General features: G+C 40.0%; 1 protein-coding gene across 7 annotated transcripts in view; it reads right to left on the minus strand.

Annotated features, from left to right (window-relative positions):
* The window catches only part of LOC115587822 (nck-associated protein 5-like), an 80,590-nt gene that overhangs the window by 41,310 nt on the left and 15,896 nt on the right, over nt 1-23,384 (minus strand). For 5 of the 7 annotated variants that reach the window (XM_030427865.1, XM_030427864.1, XM_030427863.1 and 2 more), the window contains exons 1-7: nt 21,780-21,936; nt 20,359-20,495; nt 14,567-14,657; nt 12,779-12,946; nt 7,537-7,605; nt 4,117-4,155; nt 1,731-1,850 (exon numbers count right to left, since the gene is read on the minus strand). In XM_030427865.1, coding sequence (XP_030283725.1) covers nt 1,731-1,850; nt 4,117-4,155; nt 7,537-7,605; nt 12,779-12,946; nt 14,567-14,657; nt 20,359-20,387 — 516 coding nt within the window. In that variant the 5' untranslated portion in view covers nt 20,388-20,495; nt 21,780-21,936. Of the gene's footprint in view, nt 1-1,730; nt 1,851-4,116; nt 4,156-7,536; nt 7,606-12,778; nt 12,947-14,566; nt 14,658-20,358; nt 20,496-20,794; nt 20,937-21,779; nt 21,937-23,384 lie in introns of those variants that run through there. The other 2 variants (XM_030427862.1, XM_030427861.1) reach the window with 2 other exon arrangements.

A 23,384-nucleotide genomic window follows, 5' to 3' on the forward strand; every position in this document is an offset into this window, starting at 1 on the left:
AACATTTGTAAGCATGAAACCACTGAATGTTTTTAATGAGAGACCACTGCTGGAGACGGCATTTCAGCATTTGTAAAAGCGAAACCACTGGATATTTTTTAACAAGATTACAGCTGTGTTAGGCTTCAAATCAGGTTATTTTTAGCATGAGAACATTGTTCGAGACAGTATTTCAACATTTGTACAACTGAAACCACTGGAGATTGGTTGCGAGAGGTTGAACAATACCACTGATGGAAATGGCATTTCAGCATTTGAAAGCATGAAACCACTGAATATTTTTAGTGAGGGGCCACTGTTAGAGACAACGTTTCAACATTTGTCAGTATTAAACCACTGGATATTTTTTAACAAGATTTACGGCTGTGTTTGGCTTCAAATCTGGATATTTTCAGCGGGAGACCATTGTTAGAGATTTAAACATTTGTAAGCATGAAACCACTGAATATGTTTAGCGAGGGACCACTGTTAGAGACAACGTTTCAACATTTATCAGTATGACACCACTGGATATTTTTTAACGAGATTACGGCTGTGTGAGGCTTCAAATCTGGATATTTTCAGCGGGAGACCATTGTTAGAGATTTCAACATTTGTAAGCATGAAACCACTAAATATAATTTTAGTGAGGGGCCACTGTTAGAGACAACGTTTCAACATTTGTCAGTATGACACCACTGGATATTTTTTAACAAGATTACGGCTGTGTGAGGCTTCAAATCTGGATATTTTTAGCGAGAGACCATTGCTGGAGACAGTTTTTCAACGTTTGTAAGACTGAAACCACTGGATATTTGTTTCAAGAGTTTTAACAAGACCATTCTTGGAGATGGCATTTCAACATTTGTATGAGTAAAACCACTGGGTATTTTTTAATTAGAGACCATTTTTGGAGACACTGTCGCAGCGTGAAACCACTGAATATTTTTAATGAGCGTTTCAACATTAGTAAGCGTGAAACCGCTGTTTTCGTGCATAAACCTAACCAGACCATGAGCACAGTGCTATGACAACATAACATTAAAGATGTAATATAAAGGTAAAGTTTTCACAAATCTGTGGCGGCTGAGTTTAAAACGATGATCTTAACGATGCCGAGAGGAACTTTATGTATTAACTCTGTTCATCACTTCCAGCAGTTTAATCAACATTTAATTCTGAGGCTCTCCAGTGTAGTTAGTGCTGCAGCTCAACAACCGAACAATCAGTTGTCATGATGGCTAACAAAGCTACAAGAGAGTCCAGGTTTTAACCAATTATCCCAAACGCTCTTCGCTTGAGAGCCTTCCAATTAGAGAAACATATTCAGCTCCGTCTCCCAATTTCTGCACCGTCACTTCCCGGCTACAGCTGGATTAGAGGCCTGGCTTGCTATTAGCCCAAATTCTGACATGATTAGCATAAAAGAGGACGCCGGTAAGGGCTGGTAATGCTTGTTTGATGACCTACAGCCACTCGAGCATGCCGCCGTGACTACTACACTAGTTAGGAGTGGAAGAATAAAAGGCCCAAACTAATCCGTTTTCCAATTCTAAATCCGACACTTAAACCGCACGTCTTTACAATTTAAATTAAATTGCATCCGGGGTGGATTTCTCTCTCTTTGTGGTCCTTTTTTAAAGCAAGTAACCTTTAGAAGTAGAAGCGCCGCTCATGTAAAATTCAAAGAGCCTCGAAGCAGTGTGGGTCTGTCGGTGTGTGTTTGGATCCACGGCGCCGTGTGCTCCTACCTGGGAGACGGGGATCGTGGACATCTTGACACGTTGTTGAAACAGCACGCTCAGGATGCGGTTCTGCTGCTCCAAGTCAAACACACGGGTCCGCAGCTTCACACACTCCTCCTTCAAGTCCTGGAAAACACCCCGAAGAGGAGACAGATGGACGGTTAACAGTGGCTGACGGGGACGTTTCACAGAACTAACACGTGTATCAGATGCTAATTTAACAGGAACACGACACAATGCTGCATTCAGGTGACATGAACATGACAGTGAAACCTGGTCGACCATGTTAGGAAACAAAACAAAAGGCAGGTGAGTCATATTACAGAAGTGCTTTCCCTTTAGCAGAGGCGTATAAAATATCAATATGTTGTCCGGCACATTAATTTACCATAAACAGATGTGAATAAATAAATATATACCGTGTACGTCAACCAAGTGCCAGGGGACGGACTTCTACTTTCCTTGAAATTTAAATGCTTTTTTCTCCACTTTTTTTTTTAGCTTTCACAACTGAAACATGAAACATATTTACAAAAGTACGTGGATGAAGTTGTAAAGAAGTTAAATTATCCTAACTTCCCTCTGCCATCACAGCCTGGGTTACAACATTTTAAGGAAATAGAAGAACTGTTATGATTCGCAGCTGACAGAACTACAGAATGTGCAGATTATTTTCCCCAATAAAAGGATCAAAGAGTTAAAAGATCAGTTTTGTGGCATCATGAGCTCCAGAGTCTGTCGTCATTTGATCGATACATTGAATTGAACATTCAGTTTAATATTTGTAATCTCAGAGTTTCTAAAATAACAGGAAGATAAAAAAAAGATTGTGTGCTTTATGTGATGACAATCGCCGGGAGGATGAATATCATGTTTTAAGTATCATTGATAATAAAAAGAAGTATTTGCAAAAATACTGTTGATGATCCGTCTAAAACGTGCACTGATAAACAAAAGATTGTAACTCCGAGGATTTTTCTTTAAAATAACTTGGACTTGGGTCAATTCAGCTATCTTCCTCTTGTATTCTGGTTGTGTTTTGTGTTTGTAGCCATGGAAATGAAGAGTAAATATAAAAATAAATCAGGAATCTGAATCTGAAAGTCACAAATAAGAATTCAAGTCTTAAAATTGGTGTTTTGTGTCCTAAACGAGTCCTGATGTGTCGATCAGATTTCAGAAAGTTTTTTTTTTTTTGTTATTTCGTTGTTAATCTGGTCTCTGTAGTTTATAATCAAATAGTTAATTTGCGTCATTGGAGACATAAACACTTTTTCTGCAGTAGCGAACATTTAACTCTCTAACTGATGAGCTGTTTTCACTCTGAGAGAAGAAGAAGAAGAAGAAGAAGATTGTGTTTGTGCTGTTGGCATCTTCTCACTTATAAAACTGCCATCTCCAGATTAATTCCCACATTGTGTAACAGATGGACGAGGCAACTGTTTTTGTTTCTTCTTCTTTGAGGCTTATTGACAGTTGGAAAACAACCGCTCTTTGTTTTTTGTTTCCTGGCTGCTTCCACTTCTTCTTTGGGCCGACTGTCGCAGTAAAATGTAAAGTCCCTTATATTTCTAACTTCAGGAACAACTGCGCTTCATGAGCCTGTTTACTTTATCTGCGCCAAACCAGCTGATTGAATCACAACGTCCCTCATTCACATTTTCTTTTTTTTTCTCTTCACGTCACAGCTCACGTCAGATCAGCCTCAGGAATTATTGATGTGACTCGACGGAGAGACGTGACAGTATTCACGACCTCCATGATGTCGTGAAGGAGGCGTTCAGGTTCCCAGAAAAAGAGGATGTGAGCAGACAAAAGTGATGTTTACGATCCTGAGTGTCCATTGTTTAGAAAACCCCTTCCACTTCTCCGCGTCATCACTCCTCTTTAGCCTCGTCGTGTTGACATGCAACCGGACACGGTGTATGTTGAATGTGTTTTCCCTTAAATTCAAAGGCAGTGAAACTTCCTTTTTAAAAGAGGCGGTGACAAAGATTTTTATCACAGAGGGAATCGTAATCCTAACGATTTAAACGAGGAGCTGATGTTGAATTGTTGCTTATAATCTATTTGGATCATGTGATTGTTCCCTGTTACATTTGGATTCTTTATAACTACGCTTGATTTTCCATATTGTTCTTATTTCTTACGTTCTTCTACATTATTCTCTGCTTATAAATGTAATATTATTGTGTTTAAAGGGTCATTTAGCTCCTAAATTCATCAACGTTGAAAACTGTCCCGAACAAACACCCTGGGATTTACCATTACTCTCGTTTATCAACCTGTATCAACCAGTGTGACTGTGATTTTGGTGCTGTGTGAACACAATGTATTTGAGTTGAGTCCTGGTTAGTGACAGTCATCATTTTCTATCGAGAGAAAGACGAACCTTCTGCGTGAGGAGGGCCTGGACCACCTGGTTCGCCACCTGAGCAGACAAGAAAAACAGCCGAAGAAGAAGAAGAAAACAAGTTAAAAATGTATACTGCGAGTGGACTTGAGGACATTCTGTGGAGATCAGAGGCAGACAGAGAGTAAATGGAGAAGGCCACGCAGTACAAAACACCATCAGAGAGAATCTAAAGGCGTGTAAGATGTGCTGTGAGGACAAATTGACAGCGTGTTGCATCACAGACTCAGATTTAGTGAAATCACACAGCGGCTGCCTGCAGTCAGAGCATCTCACTTTATTCTCGGCACATAAATAAACCAGAATAAAATCCATCTATTATCTACACACCAAAATACAGCTGCAGCTTTTAAGAGAATGTTTCTTTTTGAGTTTAGCCGTTGACCTCGGAGCATCTTTTTTTTCATCCTGTGTTGTTTTTTATTTTACAGAAAGTAGAGAAAAGTTCAGTTTTTGTGTTTTATTGTGAATCAAGAGAGCCAGAAGAAAACTTTACACCCCCGAAACTGAAACTCCTTTAATTCACCGTTCACTGTGTAACTCTCCCGTTACAAAGACGCTTCAGTCATTCCTGTCCAACAACAGGTACTCTCGTATTAATGAATGCACTTCGAATCTCTCTTTTATTTTTTGGATCCAGTGAAGATGTTCGGCCTTGTGCGTCTTGTTTATGAGTTCATCTGTTCGCCTTTTCACTTGGAATTGATAGTAGCTGTTCTTTTTGTGCTCTTCTCTTGACAGTCACGGTCACACACTCTCTCCACCTCTCTACACTTGTTTACTGAGGGAAAACACACAGTGGACAACTGTAAAAATAGATTTGATGGTAGATATATTGTATAAAGAGAATCGGATGGACAGATTATCGACCCTGCCGGATTATCAGGACAGATTATTGAGCATTTACCGATAATCAGTCAGTTATTTTTCTTTCAGCTTGCAGTAATTTTGCCATTTCCTGTTTTATTTGTTTAAGTTCTGCCCTCATGTGTCATGTTTCGCTATTCATTTCTTCCCTTTGTGTGATTTCCTGGACTTTTTCTGTGTTTCTGTGTCTGGTTAGTTTGAAGTTTCCCCGAGTCTGTTCCCTTGTCTCCATGTCCCGTCTCCCCGTGGTGTTTTCCTGGATTCTAATTTGTTTTGCCTTTGTCTCTTGGACTTTCCTGTCTTGTGTCGTTTCCCTTTTTGAGGGGAGGATTATAGATTGCATTAGTTTTTCTTCAGCTTTATCTAATAAACCTTGTGTTTGGTTCTTAACCTGCCTGCTTGTGCATCTCACGTTTGGACTCCTTTTTGTCTAATCCTGACAAAATGTATTAAAAATTGTGCCGCTCCGGCTCTGAGGCAACATCCTCTCACACAACGTCCCGCCCACAGCAACATCTGACGACAATAACTGAACATGTCACCATTATTAGCCTGTAAACGCTGAGAAATCTGAATCTGTTAACTTATTGTATCAAATAAATAAAGCGGAGAAGTATTGAGTAACAGAAAATGAAAATACTACTTTAAGAACAGAATCACGGTAAATTGTACTTATTATTGACACATTTCTCATTTTTACTGCAAATGAATATAAGTTTTCGTTGTCTGTGATTTCTAATAATCAGGATCAGATATGAAAAAGTCTCATCTGTCGACTCGTGTAGATAAAATCGTTATCCTGAATTTGTTTGGCCACAACAATCGACAGCCCTCCTCGTCTTTGTCAGGTGTGAGATCAGATCCTGGTGGTTTTTATTGTCACGTTTGTGCTGCTTTGAAGATTTTAATCATCAGTTCTGTTAAATTCCTCGACAGCAGCTGTGTTTTGTTTCAGTTCCTTTTTTTTTACCCTGCGGCTTCTCAGATGAATCCGCCGCCCTTGTTGTGAATATGAAACAGCGTCGTCTGAAAAGCCTCCTTTCCCACTTATTTTGATTTCTGAAGCGGAAGCATGCATTATACCTTGACACCAGAATAATAACTATCTTTCCCACTTTTGTGTGCCGCCAAAAAAGATTTCCCCTCCACCTCTTTCATCTTTCCATCAGAACGACTCGCCTCCCGCTCATTCAGACCACGACAGGAAGCCTTCTGAAGAAAGATTAATGTGCATAATAAGACTGAAAAGCAGAAGAAGAGGAATGAATCCCACCGCAGATACTCTCAAATTTCTGTCCTCAACCGGAATATGTTAAAGTCTCACGGGCAGCAATCTCCATGGTAACAAGGCCATTAGTAAAGCCTGCTAAAAAAAAAAAAGGAAGCTAAAGTGGAGCAGCGGAGCCGGCTGGAGAGAAATGAAGGGGAGATGAGGAAAGAGGTGTGGAGACAATCAGAGGGATGCAGGAGCTGGAGTCGGTCCTCCTGAGCGCCGAGGCTCCTCCAGCTCTGACTCTCATATCGCCTCGAGCTCTGATGTCCGTCTGCTTCAATTAGAGAAGGTCTCGTCTCCTCGCCGTCCTCTGTGGACGCCACTAACGCCACAGATGATAGACTCAGTGTGTCGCTGAACCGCAGACGGTCGCCTTCGAGTGTCCGAGTCCTGAGTGACCAGCGGATAACTTTGTCTGGCCTGAAGTTTAAGGATTCTTTGGAAACTTTTGCATATTCACTTTTCTTTAAAGGGACCAAACTGATACCACTCGTATCTGTTGTTCTGTCTCTGCAGTCAGGTTAGCCTAGCAAGCATTAAAACCAGAGGCAGAGGGGAACAGCTAGCCCTAGCATGGTGCTACATCGGGGGGAGAGGCGTAGTCATTAATCTGTATGGTCCGAGTTAAGACCCCGCAAACATTTAGTGTCATTTGTTTTTTAATAAATGTGTTAAAGTACGAAAAGCTAACAAAGTATTTCTGAAATAACAATAATAAGCCACTAAGATAGCCATGATTTGTACCCCTGAAAAATGTTTTTGGATAATTAATGTGTGAAAACTTTTGAGGAGGTCCAGAATATTTTTCCTGGGAAAAATATTTCAGTTTGACATATAAAAAAACAATAATTTCTTTATATTTTGATATAACATCCTTTGTGTTTTCTTCCTGTTGAACAAAATGTGTTGTGTGCTTTCATTGGCTGGAACCAATAACATGATAACGGATGTCTCATTATGATGATTTTCTTCATATCAAAGGCTGATGTGCAATAATGCAAACAAAACATGGAGGTCAAATTGATAAAATAAAAATAAAACCTTCTCTCTGGAGCTCATGAGGTGAATTACGAGCTCCGCATGACAGCAGGGATATTTTTGCTCGGTGTCAATTCTGCATGACAGACGACCAGTACGGATCATTTCCAACACAAGATGAAAGATAAATGTGTCTGTGTGAGACTTCAGCGTGGAGAGGAACTCATATTTTTTTCCTGACACAGAGACACGTTTGATCTGGCTTGAGCGTTCACACTCACCTCGTCCAGACAGCGCTCGTACTGCTTCCTCTGGTTGTCGTTCTCCATCGACAGCGCCGAGTTCTCCGCCTGAGCAGACAAAACACAGACAGATAAACTGCGTGAATTACTGCAATTACTCCTGAAAGAGATGCAGAGATATCTTAAAGGAAGCTGTCTGCCTGCAGCACCGGAGGATTTGCAGCTTCACTGGAGAACATGAAGTTGTGTTTTTTTTCTCCTAAATGAATGACGCTTTAAATTCCAGACCTCCGACGTGTCTGAAGGCTCCGAGAGGTTCTCAGGTGTAATTCTATTACTGGCAGAGGTTTTCACAGGGCAGGAGGCACAAAGCATTCTGGAACTCAGGAGGCGACTCGCCACGGAAATTATTAATCCAGTAAATCTTAAAAGCTTCCTGAGATGTCTTGTTTTCACTTGAAGCGCTGTGGGCAGCAGGTAGATGATCCGAACTAACCCAAGGTTACAGCCAGAGTCTGATTTACATCCTGAGATGTCCTGAAAACACAAGAAGAGTTTGGATTGTTTGACTCAGGGAGGAAACTTTTAGAAAGTGTTTGAAAGGCCACAGATCAGCCTGAAGCCGTCGTGTGTTTAAAGGTCAGAAGAGTCAAAGTTACGAGTCTGAACTTTAAGTGTTTGAGCCTTTTATAGGACGTGTTATCTGAGCTCACACTTCATCGTTCATGTGACGGAACATCACACGAACAAATGTGCTGATGAACATGTTGGTCATGAAACTGCAATCGACCCTCATTCCAGCAACGTACTGTACAGACAAGAACGACCTGCAATATCTTCACGTCTTACTGTAGACAAAGGAGACAGGGAGACAAACCACGACTGTAGGTGAGCTTTATTTTGTTTACGATGAGTTCGAATGAAGTTTAACGATGAGTTCACGAGGCAGAAAAAAGAGATAGAGCAAGAAAACAGAAATTAGGTCTAAAACAATCAGATTTCTCGACATTTTGTGACTTTATTTTGTTTATTTATTTAATAAAAATATCGGAATCACCGTTTTATTCCCTGATAAATAAATTAATTGAAAAAAATAAATATATGAATATAATAATATATGCAAAATAATGAGTAACTTAAGTTATAAATTAAATGTAGTGGAGTAAGAAGTACAATTTGCATCCAAAATGTAGCAGAGTTAAAGCAGAAAATATAAAATATAAATACTCTAATCACGATACAGTACAAGCACATCAAAATTGTACTGAAGTGCAGTACTTGAGTAAATGTACTTAGTTACATTCCACCACTGGATAGAAGTATAAACACCAGACGCTTCAGGCAGTTATAGCACAGGACTGGAATACATTGGTAAATAATAAATAATAAATAAATCCCCACAGGAGCCCAATGACTTGGAATTTAAAAAAGCACTGACAGAAAACAAAAAATATGAAGACTTTCAGACCAAATCAAGTAAGCAATTAAGTAAGTTAAGTGTACTAAATAGAAAGACGGTCATAAGGTGCTTAACAAATGAGCTGAAAATCTGTTTCTGGATCATCGCACTGTGTCACACCAGTGAGAGTGATCATGAGTGTAAAGAGGATGTAGACGTTTGGCAGCGTGCTCCTCCATCCTTGTTTCTGCGGAGTTAACATGGCTGATCAGCAGCGAGCGTCACATTAATCATCGCTTCAGGCTTCACTGTTACACTCCACTGAATATTACCGTTTGGTCCAGGAGCTCAGAAACCGCTCAGCAGGCTCAGTTGATTTGTAAGATTTATCCTGTAACTCATATTTGTGCCTCTTAGAGCAACACATTTTTTTTTTTTTTTTTGTCATTTTCCACGGCAGGTTTTGCGAAAGGTACCCGAGTGTGTCGTAATGACTGGAGAGCAGTTTCCAGCTAAATGGAAAAGCTTGTAATGTCTCTCCAGTTCAGCGTTAAAGTTTAATTACAAGTGTGGATAAAATAAAGGCAGCCACCGTGAAGAAGAAGGCAGCGGCACAAAAAACCCACGAACACACTCAGAAAGATCCATTAGGGTCAACAGAGTAGACAAGAAAATTGATGTAATTTAAGGAGGCACTTTATTCTGAAAGAGCATCACTAATGACGGAGCAGTTAGGACGACTTTCTTCGACTTTAAATATCACTGAAATGATGTTCAGTCGTTTCCATTAATCCACCGAGCGCTCACGCTGCTAATTACATGAACTTGAACATAATTAAAGCGACGTAATCAGGAACCAACATTAAAGGGTTTTTTTCAGTCGATGCACACACGGTGATAATTACATGTGCTGCACGAACTCATTTATTAACATATTGATAAACTCACAGTGTGTTTGCTCTTTGTGGAGTTTTGATCTGAATCTGTTGATCGGATTTTAATTTACAGGCGTGTTAAGAAGTCGTTAATGACGGCGTCTGGAGGGATTCTTTACATAATGTGGTCAGACCACTTGTGACTTGTGAATGTACCGTGAGAGATTTCACATGAGGAGCTGCAGGCTGCAGACAGTATCACATATTATGCTAATGTTCAGGTTCATACTTTTATTTTTGGATCCCAGTAGAATATTCACATACTTTGATTTTCAAAAAACACATGATTTTCTCACATGATGCATCGCTGCAGCATCTCTTTACGCACTGCCTCTTGTTTTAGCTACGGAGTGAGACATCTCAACTCTGTTCAATCTTTGGTGAATATTTCACATGCGCTTTACTTAACGGGCAGGATGTAGCCAATCAGAGTAGTCATGCCGAGCCAGGTAGTGTGATCTAAAATAACGAGCTACGGCTGGTAAGCATTGCTGCAGTACAGCCGTATATATTTTATAATAAATATATAAATATATATGATTTTGAGGCCTGTTAGCAGCGTTTTCTGTGGGCACAAAAATACTTTATGACACAATGAAGGGAAAGAAGAAACCCAGAAAGCAGGATGTGACCTCTTTAATAGAATGCAGCAGGAATGATGTTTTATTTAAGTTTGCATCACCCTTGTTCCCTCAACTAAAAGCCTGTGAGATTCTTCCATTGGACGAGTACATCGAGGGAACTGGAAATGCAAAAAATGCTAACTTATATCTTAGTTTGAGGACTCACTCCTGCAGCGAGTCATACTGTAATGATGTCAACGATGTCAGTGGTTCCATCACAAAATCATGTTGAACAGAGTCAAAACAAGTAAACAAAGTGAAGTGTTTTCAGGTGTGTTTCACCTTTAGGCTACAGTGCAGTGTGATCAATAATGTGTGTGTGTGAGACCTCCCAACAGATGGTGAGTCGCGCTACCTTTGAGCAGAGAGGGTGTGACAGAGAGGCGTTCACTGGAACACTGGCTACAAATGTTAACTACCCTGTCAGCAATTTAATTATCACCTCCTGGATATGAATAACTCCTTTGTCTCCTGCTCCTGTTTTCTTTCCTGCCTCTCGGACGGATCTTCAGCATAATGGAGTCTCATTTTCTGAGATACTCAGCGAAGGACGGAGGCATGAAGGAACGCTGATTGCACTTGTTTGTCATCCTCACGTCTCATGGTGTTTCCAGTCGAAGCTGCCATGAATGACACGTGACGGAGGTTTCATTTATTTTTTTAAGAGATGCTTTTAATTTTGTATGCTGATATGAATTGATGGGTTTGCGTTCGACTGATCATTATGAGTTTACCTTAGGCAGCTGTTGAATTATTTTCGGGAATCTTAGATTTCCCTAATGGTTTTAAAAAAGCCTAGCCGACAGCTAGCAATTTTCAGCAAACAACACAGTGTGATACCACAAAAAACAGCAATTTGGAGTGATAGCACAGACGTCTGCAGAAGATTTCTGCAGACGTGTGTGAAGGTTTTGTTGAGGACCAGCAAGAAAAAGTTAAGATTTGACTGTGCGAGGGTTTGTCAAGGATGCTGTTCACGTTTGGTATCAACATCCATCCTGAGTGAGCCGATCACAAGTGGACAGCTCAAGATGTTTGTTTCAACTGATCCAGCAACAGAACTAGTAATCACGATATCCCCAGACTCCCTTGGCAAAAAGCACAATTTTAAGAATCGTTCAGTGAGGACGGTTCTTACAAACTATGCAAAACTTTGCTATGATAAAATTCAAAATCATTCATGTCTTCTTGTAAATTCAGCATCACATATAAAACATTATGTGGTTTCTTTTTTCCTGCTTCTGTGTCTAAAGTGCGTCTTACCTTCCACGCAATGCCATGCAATTTATTGCTGTAAACATGGCAGATTTTATAAATACAGTAAATATTAACCAATATACGCTACTCCTTTGACACCCGTGCTGAAATTCCCCCAGACTCCCTTTAAAAAACGTCCAATTTTGTGAGTTGTTGAGTTAGTAGAAACTTTATAGACTTTGTGAAATGCGTTATATGATAAATTCTTAGTTATTTCGGCCTACTTGTAAATTCAGCATTAAATTCAATACAACACACAAGTTGTTTCTTTCCTTGTAAATAGTGTCAGTTTGTTGCTGTACCAGCCTGTCTGTTTCATCTTGTTCATGTTTGGCTGTTTGAACAAACTGTTTCAATGATTTCATCATTTAAACCAAATTTATGAAAGATGACAACATTTTATTGACTGTAAACATGTCAAATTCAACAAATAAAGTACACAGTAACCATTATAGACAACTGCTTTGACAGCCGTGTAGAAAGTTCCCAGACTCCCTTAAAAGAACGCTCAATTTTAGAGTTTTTGAGCGAGAAGACATTTAATAAACTTTGTGAAACGCTGTCTCTGACAAATTCTTAATCATTTGGCCTTTCTTGTTAATTCTGCAAATGTTACATGAGGATATTTCATTATCTGTGTAAAACATTGCATCTATTTGTCCTTTACTTGCATAAATAGAGAGGGGATGTGTGATCTGATCACAAGTTGTCACTCGAGATGCATGTTAATGCCGGTTGTGAACAGCCTCAAAGTGTTACAGATGAATTAACACCATGATTTTAATGAGTTTCTTTAATCCCTGTTAAACAAAGAAGGAACAAAACCATCATGTAACCAGTACAGTTATATTCAGTCCTTGTAAAAAACAGCCTCATTCACTGTGTCCTTGAGCTGCTCTCTTATTTTAGTCTCCTTCAATATCAGGTGAAAGACATTTAATTAAATAAAACATGTTGTACTCTCAATATATCGATCAATCTTTCATTTCAGGGCTGAAAGGAGAGGACACAGTGAACAGGAAAAGTGCTGAGGAAAGGTAAGAAGTGGACCATGCAATCCACTTTACCTCCAGGGCTCGGAGTCGCTCTAGCAGGGGATTGCTGTCCTTCGAATTTTCCTCTGACCCTCCACCGCCGCCGCCGCCGGCCTCCGGCGAGGCGGGCCTCTCTGCCGCTGTGGCCGTGGGACCCTCCAGACTGTCCTGCTGCTTCCACATCTCCTCCAGGAGTTTGTCCTGAAACGCAGATCAAAGACGCCTCAGAGTGATGAAGAAATGAAGAACAACTTCTCATCATCCCCAGAATGACTCATATAAATTCATAGATGGAGACCACATTTCATTTCACCTCAATTAAACCAGGAGTTCAGTCTCATTGAGTTTATTCAGGAAGGAGGAAGCAGCGCAGTTACACAGTTTCAGACGTGAAGTGAACGTGTAACAATTTATAACAAAGAATAAATTACAAAATACCAAAAATACATTCATCAAAATACAAAAACATCCACAGTCAGGTAACTAACAATCACCTTCCTCATCCAGTGACACCAGCTCAAAAAGCACGACTTGTTTCTAACTAGAAATTTAAATTTCAGTTTTCTGACCAGTTGCTGAATTTGTAGCTTAAATGAGAAAGAATCAATATTAGTACTGAGACACAAACTGAACCTCAGAGCTCTGACGTGAGACTTCAATCTCATTAAAATATATTTTTGATGCTGATTCAAACGCAGTGATTGGTTGGAGAAGGATTCATTAAAATGGTTTGCATGGAGCGTCTCTGACGGTCCGTCGTCTCATCTCAGAGTGCACTTTAACAACAAAGCACGACATAATGCAAAGATTGATCTCATGGTGCTTTTATACAGTGGAGGATGATTCATGTCTGTTCTGTGTTTCAGGTACGTGTCATCTTTGTTTCTCCGTCTCTTCTCTTTATTTCAGGCTCTGACGTATATTATCTTCTCAGACTGCAGCTTCACGTTTGTTTGCCTGAGATTATGTGCGGAGAGATGTTTGCGTCCCTGTGATGTAATGCTGCATGATTTAACACTTCTTTGCATTAATGATTATTGTTGCCGAAACCAAATATCAAAAAGCCTCGACTCAAACAAAAGACGCAGACGTTCGGCAGCATGAGACGGATAAGATTTACTTACACAAGACTCATAAATAATTAGTGTTAGGAGATTATAAATCCTGTTTGCTTTTGGTTTTATGGTTTTATTAACACTAATATAAATAATAAACTACATCAAAGCTGATCTGTGTCCTCGTAGTCACATTGTGAGGACTCGGGAGGCTCACACGTCTTTGGTAAGGTTACATTTTTAAAACACTTATAAAACAAAACTTTCAGCTTTAACTTTCTGAAAACTTTCTTCCGGTGCAAGAAAACATAATTTTTTAAGTTTGTATCTTTCGTACGTATGATAATTGAGACTGTACGAGAGCAGCCATGTTTGTGGCAACAGAACTGGATCTTTATGACGAGACATCGGGACAATTTCCGGCTGTCTTTGTGGAGACAGAACCAGGTAAACAAAAACAGAATCTTTACCGAACCCTAACCAAATCAAATCTAATCAAATCAAAAGTGTTTTTTGTGCCTCAGCCTAACCAAACCATACACACAGCGTCGTCATGACAAAGTTAAAACTGAACACAGGTGTTAACTGAATTAAACAAGTAGTTCTGTTGCCTGAACGTCGACACCTGTGGATCCGCTCTCTGTGAAACTTGTTGGGAAAGTTTGTATTTTGGCGTTTGTACTGCGACTGTTTGAAAGTGTTACGTTGTATAATTCGTAGGTTGAGTGTAAACATGTAAAGTGGAGCCTGGAGGTCCGTCTGGTACCTTGTATGCTTTCATGAGGTCCAGTGGGTCCACCTTGGGCCCCTCCAGTGAGTCCTGGTTCTGTAGAAGCGTTCGCACCGTCTCCTCCATGCTGCGTTCAAGAAGACAAGAAGAAAACTGGTCAGAGCCAAAGAAGCAGAGAATCATAAACTTCATAAAACACAATATTTACTCTTTAAAAGTAAGAAAACTAATTTTGCTGGTCAGAACTGAAAATATGGGTTTGTTTAGTTCTCGTTCTTCTCAGTCCTCGTATCAAAATTCACGCCGATCACCTCGGGAGTCCAATCCTCTAATTGGAATGTTGATGGCGGTGATCGGCTCCTGTTTACGTTCGGATCACCGGCCAGATTTACCTTCATGTAATAGTTTATGACAAGCCGACGCTGAGTGGTGAAATTAACACCGGCAGCAGAACGGTGTAATTTTTCCAGCTCGGTGGAAACAGTAATGAAGTCGATAATTGGATGCAAAGGTACAACTGAGAGAATGTGAGGCAGATAAACCTGTTGATGGAGTTTCACAAATTAACGACGATCATCTTGATCAGCTGCTCCTGACTTCACCCGACCTCCAGTCTTCAGACTTTTACACATCCGTGAACAATCGCACCACCTCGACTGATAACGGCAAGGGATTTAATATGGTGATGATTTAATACTGTTATAACAAACACCTCATCTATCAGATAAGGAAATAAATCTGCCAGTTAAATGTTATCTGATTGAAACCTCCAACATTTAGTTTGACAGCAGAACATTACTTAATTCCTTAACTTAATTACTTAACGTAATTCATGCATTCATACACTGATGGCGGTGGCTGCCATGTAAGGTGCCGACCAGCAACATCAGGAGCAGTTTGGGGTTCAGTATCTTGCCCGAGGACACTTTGACATGCAGACCAGGGGAATCAAACCAGCGACCTTCTGATAACAAGATGCTGGCTGCACCCCTGAGCCTCAGTCGCCCTCATTTAAGGCTTCAAAACATAAAAACCTCGGCTGACATTTGTTTGTTTCACCGTCGTCCCGCCTTGTGATCCTGTAATTGTCTCCACACGGTTGACAGACACCGAGCATGTTCTCCATAATGTTGAGCGCGGTGACATTTTGAACTGTCACTTCCGCAGCAGCTCTCCTCCTGCTTGATGCTTGTGGCTCAGCCATTAGCGCTGACTGCTGACTGGGAACACCATCGGCATCCTGCCCCGAGTCAGCGCCGCTGACCTGAAAACAAACCCGACTAAGTGAAAACAGCGGGGAGGAGGAGCACCGGTCTGCCTGAGTTTAAAGTCCAGAAAAAGTCAAACTGATCTCATCGTGAGGTGTTTCTCCTTAAAGCTCTGGCTCATCACGCCGGCTCCTCAGGGAGTCGCACCACATTCCTGTTAAAATTCATGTTATTCTGCATCATAACATCATTCATCGCCTCCACTGTTTTCATCCCTCGCCCCACGCTGCTCTCCTGGTTCTGGCCATGTGAACTGAGGTTGACCACACGAGTCCTCAGCTCAGAGTTAGTCACTCTGTAAAACGGTAAACTGGGTCTCTTGGTCTCTCTTTGGACCATGTGGGATATAACGAGAAGCTGAGTGCTCTCAAGAAAAACAAGCTCCCTAACGAGGAGCCTCGGACTGTCGGACCTGCAGTCTGACAGGACTGATGTCTGCGGTCTGACTCGTCGTCTGTGTTCAACCTCATCTCATGGCATAAATAAAGCAGTCAAAAGCTGATGTTAGGGTATAAACAGACGACATCACGGTCACATGACTTCAACATCACCGCCACTAAGCGTCTCACTGCACACTTACTATACACGTTTTCTATAAACTGATCAATGTCCAAGTTGTAAAGTCTGAGTTAGAATAGTTTGTAACTAAAGTCGACCTTTAAAAACGGACTGGTGAGTGATGATGTTTAACGTCCCCGACATCCTCTGTAGTCTCAGTTAGTCGGACATTTAATGATGTATTTTATGCCGTAGAACGTGAAAATGTTTTACCAGACCTCATTTTTAAAAAACTCAGACTTTGAGACGAGGGAACGGGACGTACAACAATGCTAACTGATTTCCAGGTTTTGGGACTACAGACTGCGTCACTCTGTTGCTAATCGTGTAATTCAGCCTGACGGGAACAGCTGGGACAGTCAGCACAGAGGTCAGGTCTTCATCAGGCAGTCGTGATCTGTAACGTGACCTGTTGAAGTTCAGTCACGTCTCCGTCTTTTGTGGCCAGTCGCTTGAGGTCAGTGAGCGAGAGTCAACTTGAGTCCCAACTGACGTCCAATTGAAATGCAGATGCCTTCAGATTCATCAAAGTGCAGCCTGTTTTTGTTGATGACGTCACAGGCCGACCTCTGATTGTATTTTGCCCGCGTGTGCGATAATATCTCAGTTTTTATGACACTTAATTCTTCACACTCGTTCTGCCGAGCACCTCAAATATCATCTGTGATCGTTTCCCCGCCGACCTCCTTTTGACTTCCACCTCTCACCGGCTCTCATGCATGTGTTGTGTTGTATACGAGCTTCAGTGAGTCTGTATACTGTGTGGACGTTTGTCTCTGATGGAAACGACCCTTTAATTCTTACCAGAGGGCTTTTCTGCTGCTCTGTGACATTTAACCACAGGCTACACTTTACACTGCGCTGTATGAATGAATGAATGAATGAATGAATGAATGGCCTAGTTTCCCGTTTAACGTGACCGCTTTCCTTCCTTCGGTGACGACTGAACCAAACACAAGCGCCTCGCTGCTTTTCCTCCTGAAGGCTTTTCTTCTCTTTTCTATTATTTACAGCACGTTGACATAATCAGGTTTATTTAAACATGAAATCCTTAAAGACAAACACTCTTATTCATCATATAAACTCATTCTGCTGTCACCGCAACAACTAATCTATCCCATAATCGTGCTTCATGTTGAAAGAAAATTATTCATTACTGTCAGATATTATTTAATACTTTTCACTTCACACAGTCTTAAGAGAGACCTGCCAAATGTATATTTCAGTAATGAATGAGTCAGCTGTATATATTACTGTTTAGCTGCATTTTCTACACCCACTTACTCACTGTTACTGTAGTTTATTAAAGGACTTACGTACAGAAGACAGAAAAGGAGATCTGCTTTTAAAATCGTGATTTATGCCACCTATGTAGCATTTCTGCCCCAAAACTAAGTGATAACAGAGTTAATGTGCATTAAACAATCTACTTTATAAGATGAAAGAAACTGATTATAGACTAAATTATCAGTTTTTTTGTTCTCGATCATTTTGTGTGAGTAAAAAAGTTGTTTTTTTGAACTTAGTTAAACAAGAAAAATGTTGGTAGCATCTCAAATGATGCAACAAATAAATCTTGCATGATTGTGTTGGCGTGAGTTTACAAAGCAGTTTGAGAATCTTTAATAAAAATACTTTATTACTGTACTTCAGTAGGTGTTTCAGGTATCTGTACTTTACTTGAGTATTTTATTTCTCTTACATCTTTCGACTTCTCCTCTCTACATCTGAACACAAATATCTGAACTTTCTCCTTCTCACATTTTCAAAACAGGCTTATTGCTTTAGTTTGACGGATGTTTGGTTATGGATTATTCTTTATTTTGCGTCATCAGTGCAAAGACGCAGCGAGACGAAACAAAGACGTAAGAAGCCGTAAACAGACAGAGAGGGGGGCTGGAATGTGGAGAAAAGGCGTGTTAGTGTCTCGTATCTGCAGAGAGTTTCTGATTTTCTCTCTTTGTTGCTGCTCGGGACGCTTCACCAACCCAACATGTGTCTGTTTGACGTCCTGGGAATGAGACTCAACAATCAACTGTCTTTGTGGTGTGTTCAGGAGCAGCTGGGACAAATCCTACAGATTCTACTTTTAACTTTAATAGTCTTTGAATTCTATTAATATGACGTGAGCTTCAGTTAGCTTTGACCACAAACGTCCCTCAGAGGGAGACTTTTTACTCTGATACTCTGAGTACATTTCAGAGCCTGTACTATTATTACTGGAGTAAACAAGTTGAATCAGTACTTCTACTTTTACCTGACGTATCTGAACTTCTCCAGGAGGACAAAGTGCGTGGACTTTTTCCAGCTCTGCTTCACAGATGTTTTCATGTGGAAAATATCTAAAAACTTGGAAGTTGTTCTGTAAATAAAGACGACATCAGGCTCCTCTGAGGCCAGTTTTTAAAGGCAATTCACCAGAAAATTAAGATTTTTTTCAAATCATGAGTAAGGGTTTGCTTTAAATGAGGCGCTGCATGTGACAAGATTAAATGGACCAAAAAATAAACGAGAATGAAACGATTTCAACAAAACATGCAATTTAGTCAAAACCACAATTTAGCAGCTTTATAAAAGCAGAGTTGTGTTTTTAGATTTGTCTTTTTCAATTATAGGTTTTAGTTACACGTCAACTTCTTAACAAACCCGGTTCGTACATTTCCTAAATATGAACCAGTAGCTCAGATATCTTCAGCATGTCAGGGGTGAATTAACTTAAAGTCTCATCTCATCTCACACCTGGCTGAGCACATGCAGATGGGATTGAACCTGCGTCAGGAGGTGGGCATCAACAGTTGGCTGGACATAATGTGTGGTTATCATTTCCTTTTATCGCATGCTGGGAGGAAAAGATGAGCAGGACACAATGAGGACTCTCGCAGCGGAGGGTCGACACTTCAGGCCGGGTTCTAGTATCGGTGCTCCAATAAAACTGAGTGGGTTCTGTCTTTATACGGCGATCTCGACATGCAGCGGGCTCTCAGGCTAATGAAAATACTGGAAGTCAACACAATAGCCGAGCTGTTCGTCACATCTGGTGTTTGGTATTTGATCGATGTGTGCGATGCATTAAGTCTGTGGCTCGTTTGGATGATTTGTCACTGAGTCGACTGGCTTTTAAGATATAAGGTCCGATGATAGAGGGGTCACAAACCTCACAGTGTCTTATAGGTTTCATTCAAATAAACAGTGAAGTAGTGACATTTTATTTTGAAATGTTTCAATACTGAAACTGTCTCCTGCACTTCTGTGTCATACAGGTCAACTGGAGAAATGGTTGTTCACCAACTAGGCAGGAAAAGGTTATATAATTACTTGTGACTTACTTAGATTTACTCGGGATAAATGTCTATAAGCTATAAATAAAAGTAAACTGATATATTAGAGTAGTTCCCAGATTAGCTGACAGTCGCCCATGAAATGATCTTTAGTCCAAACTTGCGCTAAGATGTAGACTAGTTTGAGGTATTCGCTTGTTTAACAATATTTTCCTGCTATTCCCAGCTAGCTAACAAGACTGTGGGCTAATTTAAAGCTGCACTAATTATTATTTAGTTAAAGCAATACATTAAATGTGACTATTTGAAATGTCAACATTGTCTGACTCATGATGGAGACATAAAAAAAAAAACATGCAGCAGAACTGGAACAGCTTCTTCTTCCCCCTTTTCAAAAAGTATTGCCTACATTACCCAAAATGCAACTCAGCTGATTCAGGTGTGCTGTGTTAGTGCTGGATAATGCAGCCTGGAGCCTCACTTCTTTTCCACACTACTGGACTTCTTTCATTGTACAGACTTTTACACCCTCATACTGAACGCAGCTCCCTCTGAACCACGGCTTTTATTCAGCATTATTCACACACGCAGAGGTCCTTCCAACGATCTGTAAGCGTTAAATCGATAGAGCTCCCCGTTACGCTCTGAGACGTCAGTGTTTGATTTAAAAATCCTCTGTCAGGTTTTTGTATTAACTGCATTTGTGGTGTGGTGGAGGAGCTACCTGGAGAAGTGCTGCTGCAGTGTCACCATCTGCCGCCCACCCTGCTGAGACTTCACCCTCTCCTGTCTCTCCACGCCCAGATGTTGTTTGTTCTCCAGCTGGGGGATTATTATTATGGATCAGCGTCGATGGCGTAGCTGCAGGGGGAGACGAGTAAACACAGTTAGTTTGTTGTTAATCTTCCGTGTTATAATCCCACTGAAGAATTCAAGGATACAGTACAGCTGTTCACTTTCTCCTTGCCGATAAATAGGACAGTTTGTCAGCAAGTTTACTTCAGGAGCCTCTGCTCACCTGTGCTCACACACTGCGGGTCTGAATCAGCCTCCACATGTGTGTTTGCCACCCAGCTGACAGGTCGTAGGTTAGATAAACTGCCTGCTCATGACATTACAAAGGGATCGAGTGGTAAATTTGTCATTGTGGGACAAAATACCTGCATAACTATGAAAATCAAGGCTGCCCTCATGCTGTTCTGCAGCTGACGCCCAGGTGTTGTTGATGTTTTAATGACTGTATCACCGCATGGCTGGACCTTTGGGTGTTCACCTGTCTGAACGTCACTCCACTGAAACTGACTGACAGTAAATATGGATTGAAAACAGAATAACTGTCAATATTGTCAGCTGACCCTGATAAACATCAATACAGAATCAGAATCAGCTTTATTGGCTGGCTCAGTGTTTGTTCACAAGTGGTTTGACTCCAGTATTTAAGCGTCTCTCAACATTACACACAGTAGAAAACGAGGAATTTACATGAAGAGAAGCATACATATTATTAAAAACTCACTTTTTTTAGGTATCTGTGGAACCCGCCAACCCACAAACTGTGAAACAGGACATCCTATCCAGTTTTCTGTATTGTAAGAAATACAACTAGGGACATTTTTAAGAGATTTTGACTTTTTTTCTCTCAGAATTTTGAGTTTTCTATCATATTTCTGAGATTAAAAAAAGGTCAGAATTCTACAAAGTCTGAATTCAAGTTCAACCTTTGTAAGCAAAAAAAAAAAAAAAACTGGATATATTCAACATGAGGAGAATCTGTACTGAGCTAAGAGCTAAAAACAGGAGCTAGCTGCTGTGCTGTTGGCTGCAAGAATCAACAGAAAATGTTTATCTGCTCTCATCTGAGGAGGTCAACACCATGTGGATTCACTTTATATTGATGGAAACATGACCACAACAACTGGAAAACTGTTGGAGGCTATTTAACAAGCCGGAGGATGTGTGGATTTCATTAACCTTATGGAGTTGTGAGCTGACCTCAGACCTGGAAGCTGTAAGTTTTGCCATGTTATGTTTTTTTAAGTTACTTTTTATTTTCTGAAACAGGCGTTAGCATGTTGCTCGGCTAATGTGGCTAATCCCTGTCTGGAGCGGTGTTTAACTGTCTAAATGTTGAAAGGTGTTATTGACCTTAGCCTTCATTAAGTGTGGCGTTTCATCTCCCATCCTTCCGTCGCAGTCATGTCCCAATCTGCATCGTCAAGTGCCCGCCAGTTTGTTGTGGCTAACGTTGCTAACGCTGCTAACATTCCATCCCTAACGGCAGCTAGCTAACGGCGCTAATGCTAGCTAGCTAACTAACGGTCAGGGCAGTACCAGTGTTCTAAAAAGTACCTGACATGATAAAAGTAAAGATATCATGTTTCATAACATATTACTAAAGATAAGTGAAAGTCACCCATATGAATAGTATTTATCTGATATTAAATGTACTTAAGAATCAAAAGTACAAGTAAAAGTCAATCATAAGCCTACATATATATGTATAAACTGCATGGTGGCATCCGACTATTTTATTGTTATTTCAAAAAATTAAATATTAAAACACAGGTAACACACAAAGTTAAAGAGAGAGTTGATTGCTTGCAATTTATTTTCCAAATGTCTCAAACTACTTTCACGCCCACTATTATAGTTATTGTGAATGTGTGACAGCAACATCAACCAGTTAGTGCCAATATTCAACAATCATCAATTTCTGATTATCAGTGTTTATTTTCAGTGACAAATAAATTCATTTAAAAGGTGTTAATTTAGGCTCTGAGGTAAAGTAATCTGTAAAGTAACTAGTAAATAAAGTAATCTGATAAATGTTGTTAGTAAAAACTACATTATTTGCTTAAACAATTAAGCTAAAGTTGAAATATAACATAAAATGGAAATTAATTATTATATTACTTTCAAAACAAATACAGACACCTTTAAATAAATACTGGCTGGGTAATGTAATAGATTACTTAACATACATGAAGTATGTGGTTATGTATGTGGCTTGGAAGGTAATGTACTATGAGATATATCTAAATTTATATTGAATATTCATATAAAACACAGTTTGTATTTTAAACTGTAAACACTTGTATATAATCTGTAATCTGTAGTTGATTTTTTTTAGGTTATCTCTATGAAATGAGCTCCTCCTCAGCAGCATATAACAGTAAAATCCTGTTTTTAAATTATGAATGAAAAGAACATTTTTGTCTTCATTCAGTACTTTTTCTTTTATTCAGTCAGATTTTTTCAGAACACTGACTCTTTTTATATATTTCTTTCAATTAAAGGTTTGGTCAAAAATGCAGACTTGTTTTCCAAGTTTCTTAGTTAAAACGGATGTGTTACAAAACTCTGTCAGGTCAAACATGCTCACATTCTTAATTAACGGTATCCAATTAACTGAAATGTATTCATCGTTCATCGTAGCACAGATGTCGAGACACCGACACTTGGCGGCTTCTTCTTCTTTGTGTTAGCAAACTAAGACAACGGGGTCGTCGCAAAAGTTCATTTAATTAACAGTTATTGGATTTATTTTAATAAGCAGTCCAGATCTGGAGCTGGTTGGAAGATTAAGTCAGTCATGCCAAACTGACTGCTGACTGGATTATTACTGCAAAATCAGGAAAGAAGTCAGTATTGTAAAAAACTCACCCAGAATCATCCTCAGTGTCAGGGACAAAATAGAAAAACTAACATTTATCAGTGTTTAAAGCACTCAACACCACTTTCTATCCTTTT

The sequence above is a fragment of the Sparus aurata genome, chromosome 9 (genome assembly GCF_900880675.1).
Source record: "Sparus aurata chromosome 9, fSpaAur1.1, whole genome shotgun sequence".
Lineage (NCBI taxonomy): Eukaryota > Metazoa > Chordata > Actinopteri > Spariformes > Sparidae > Sparus > Sparus aurata.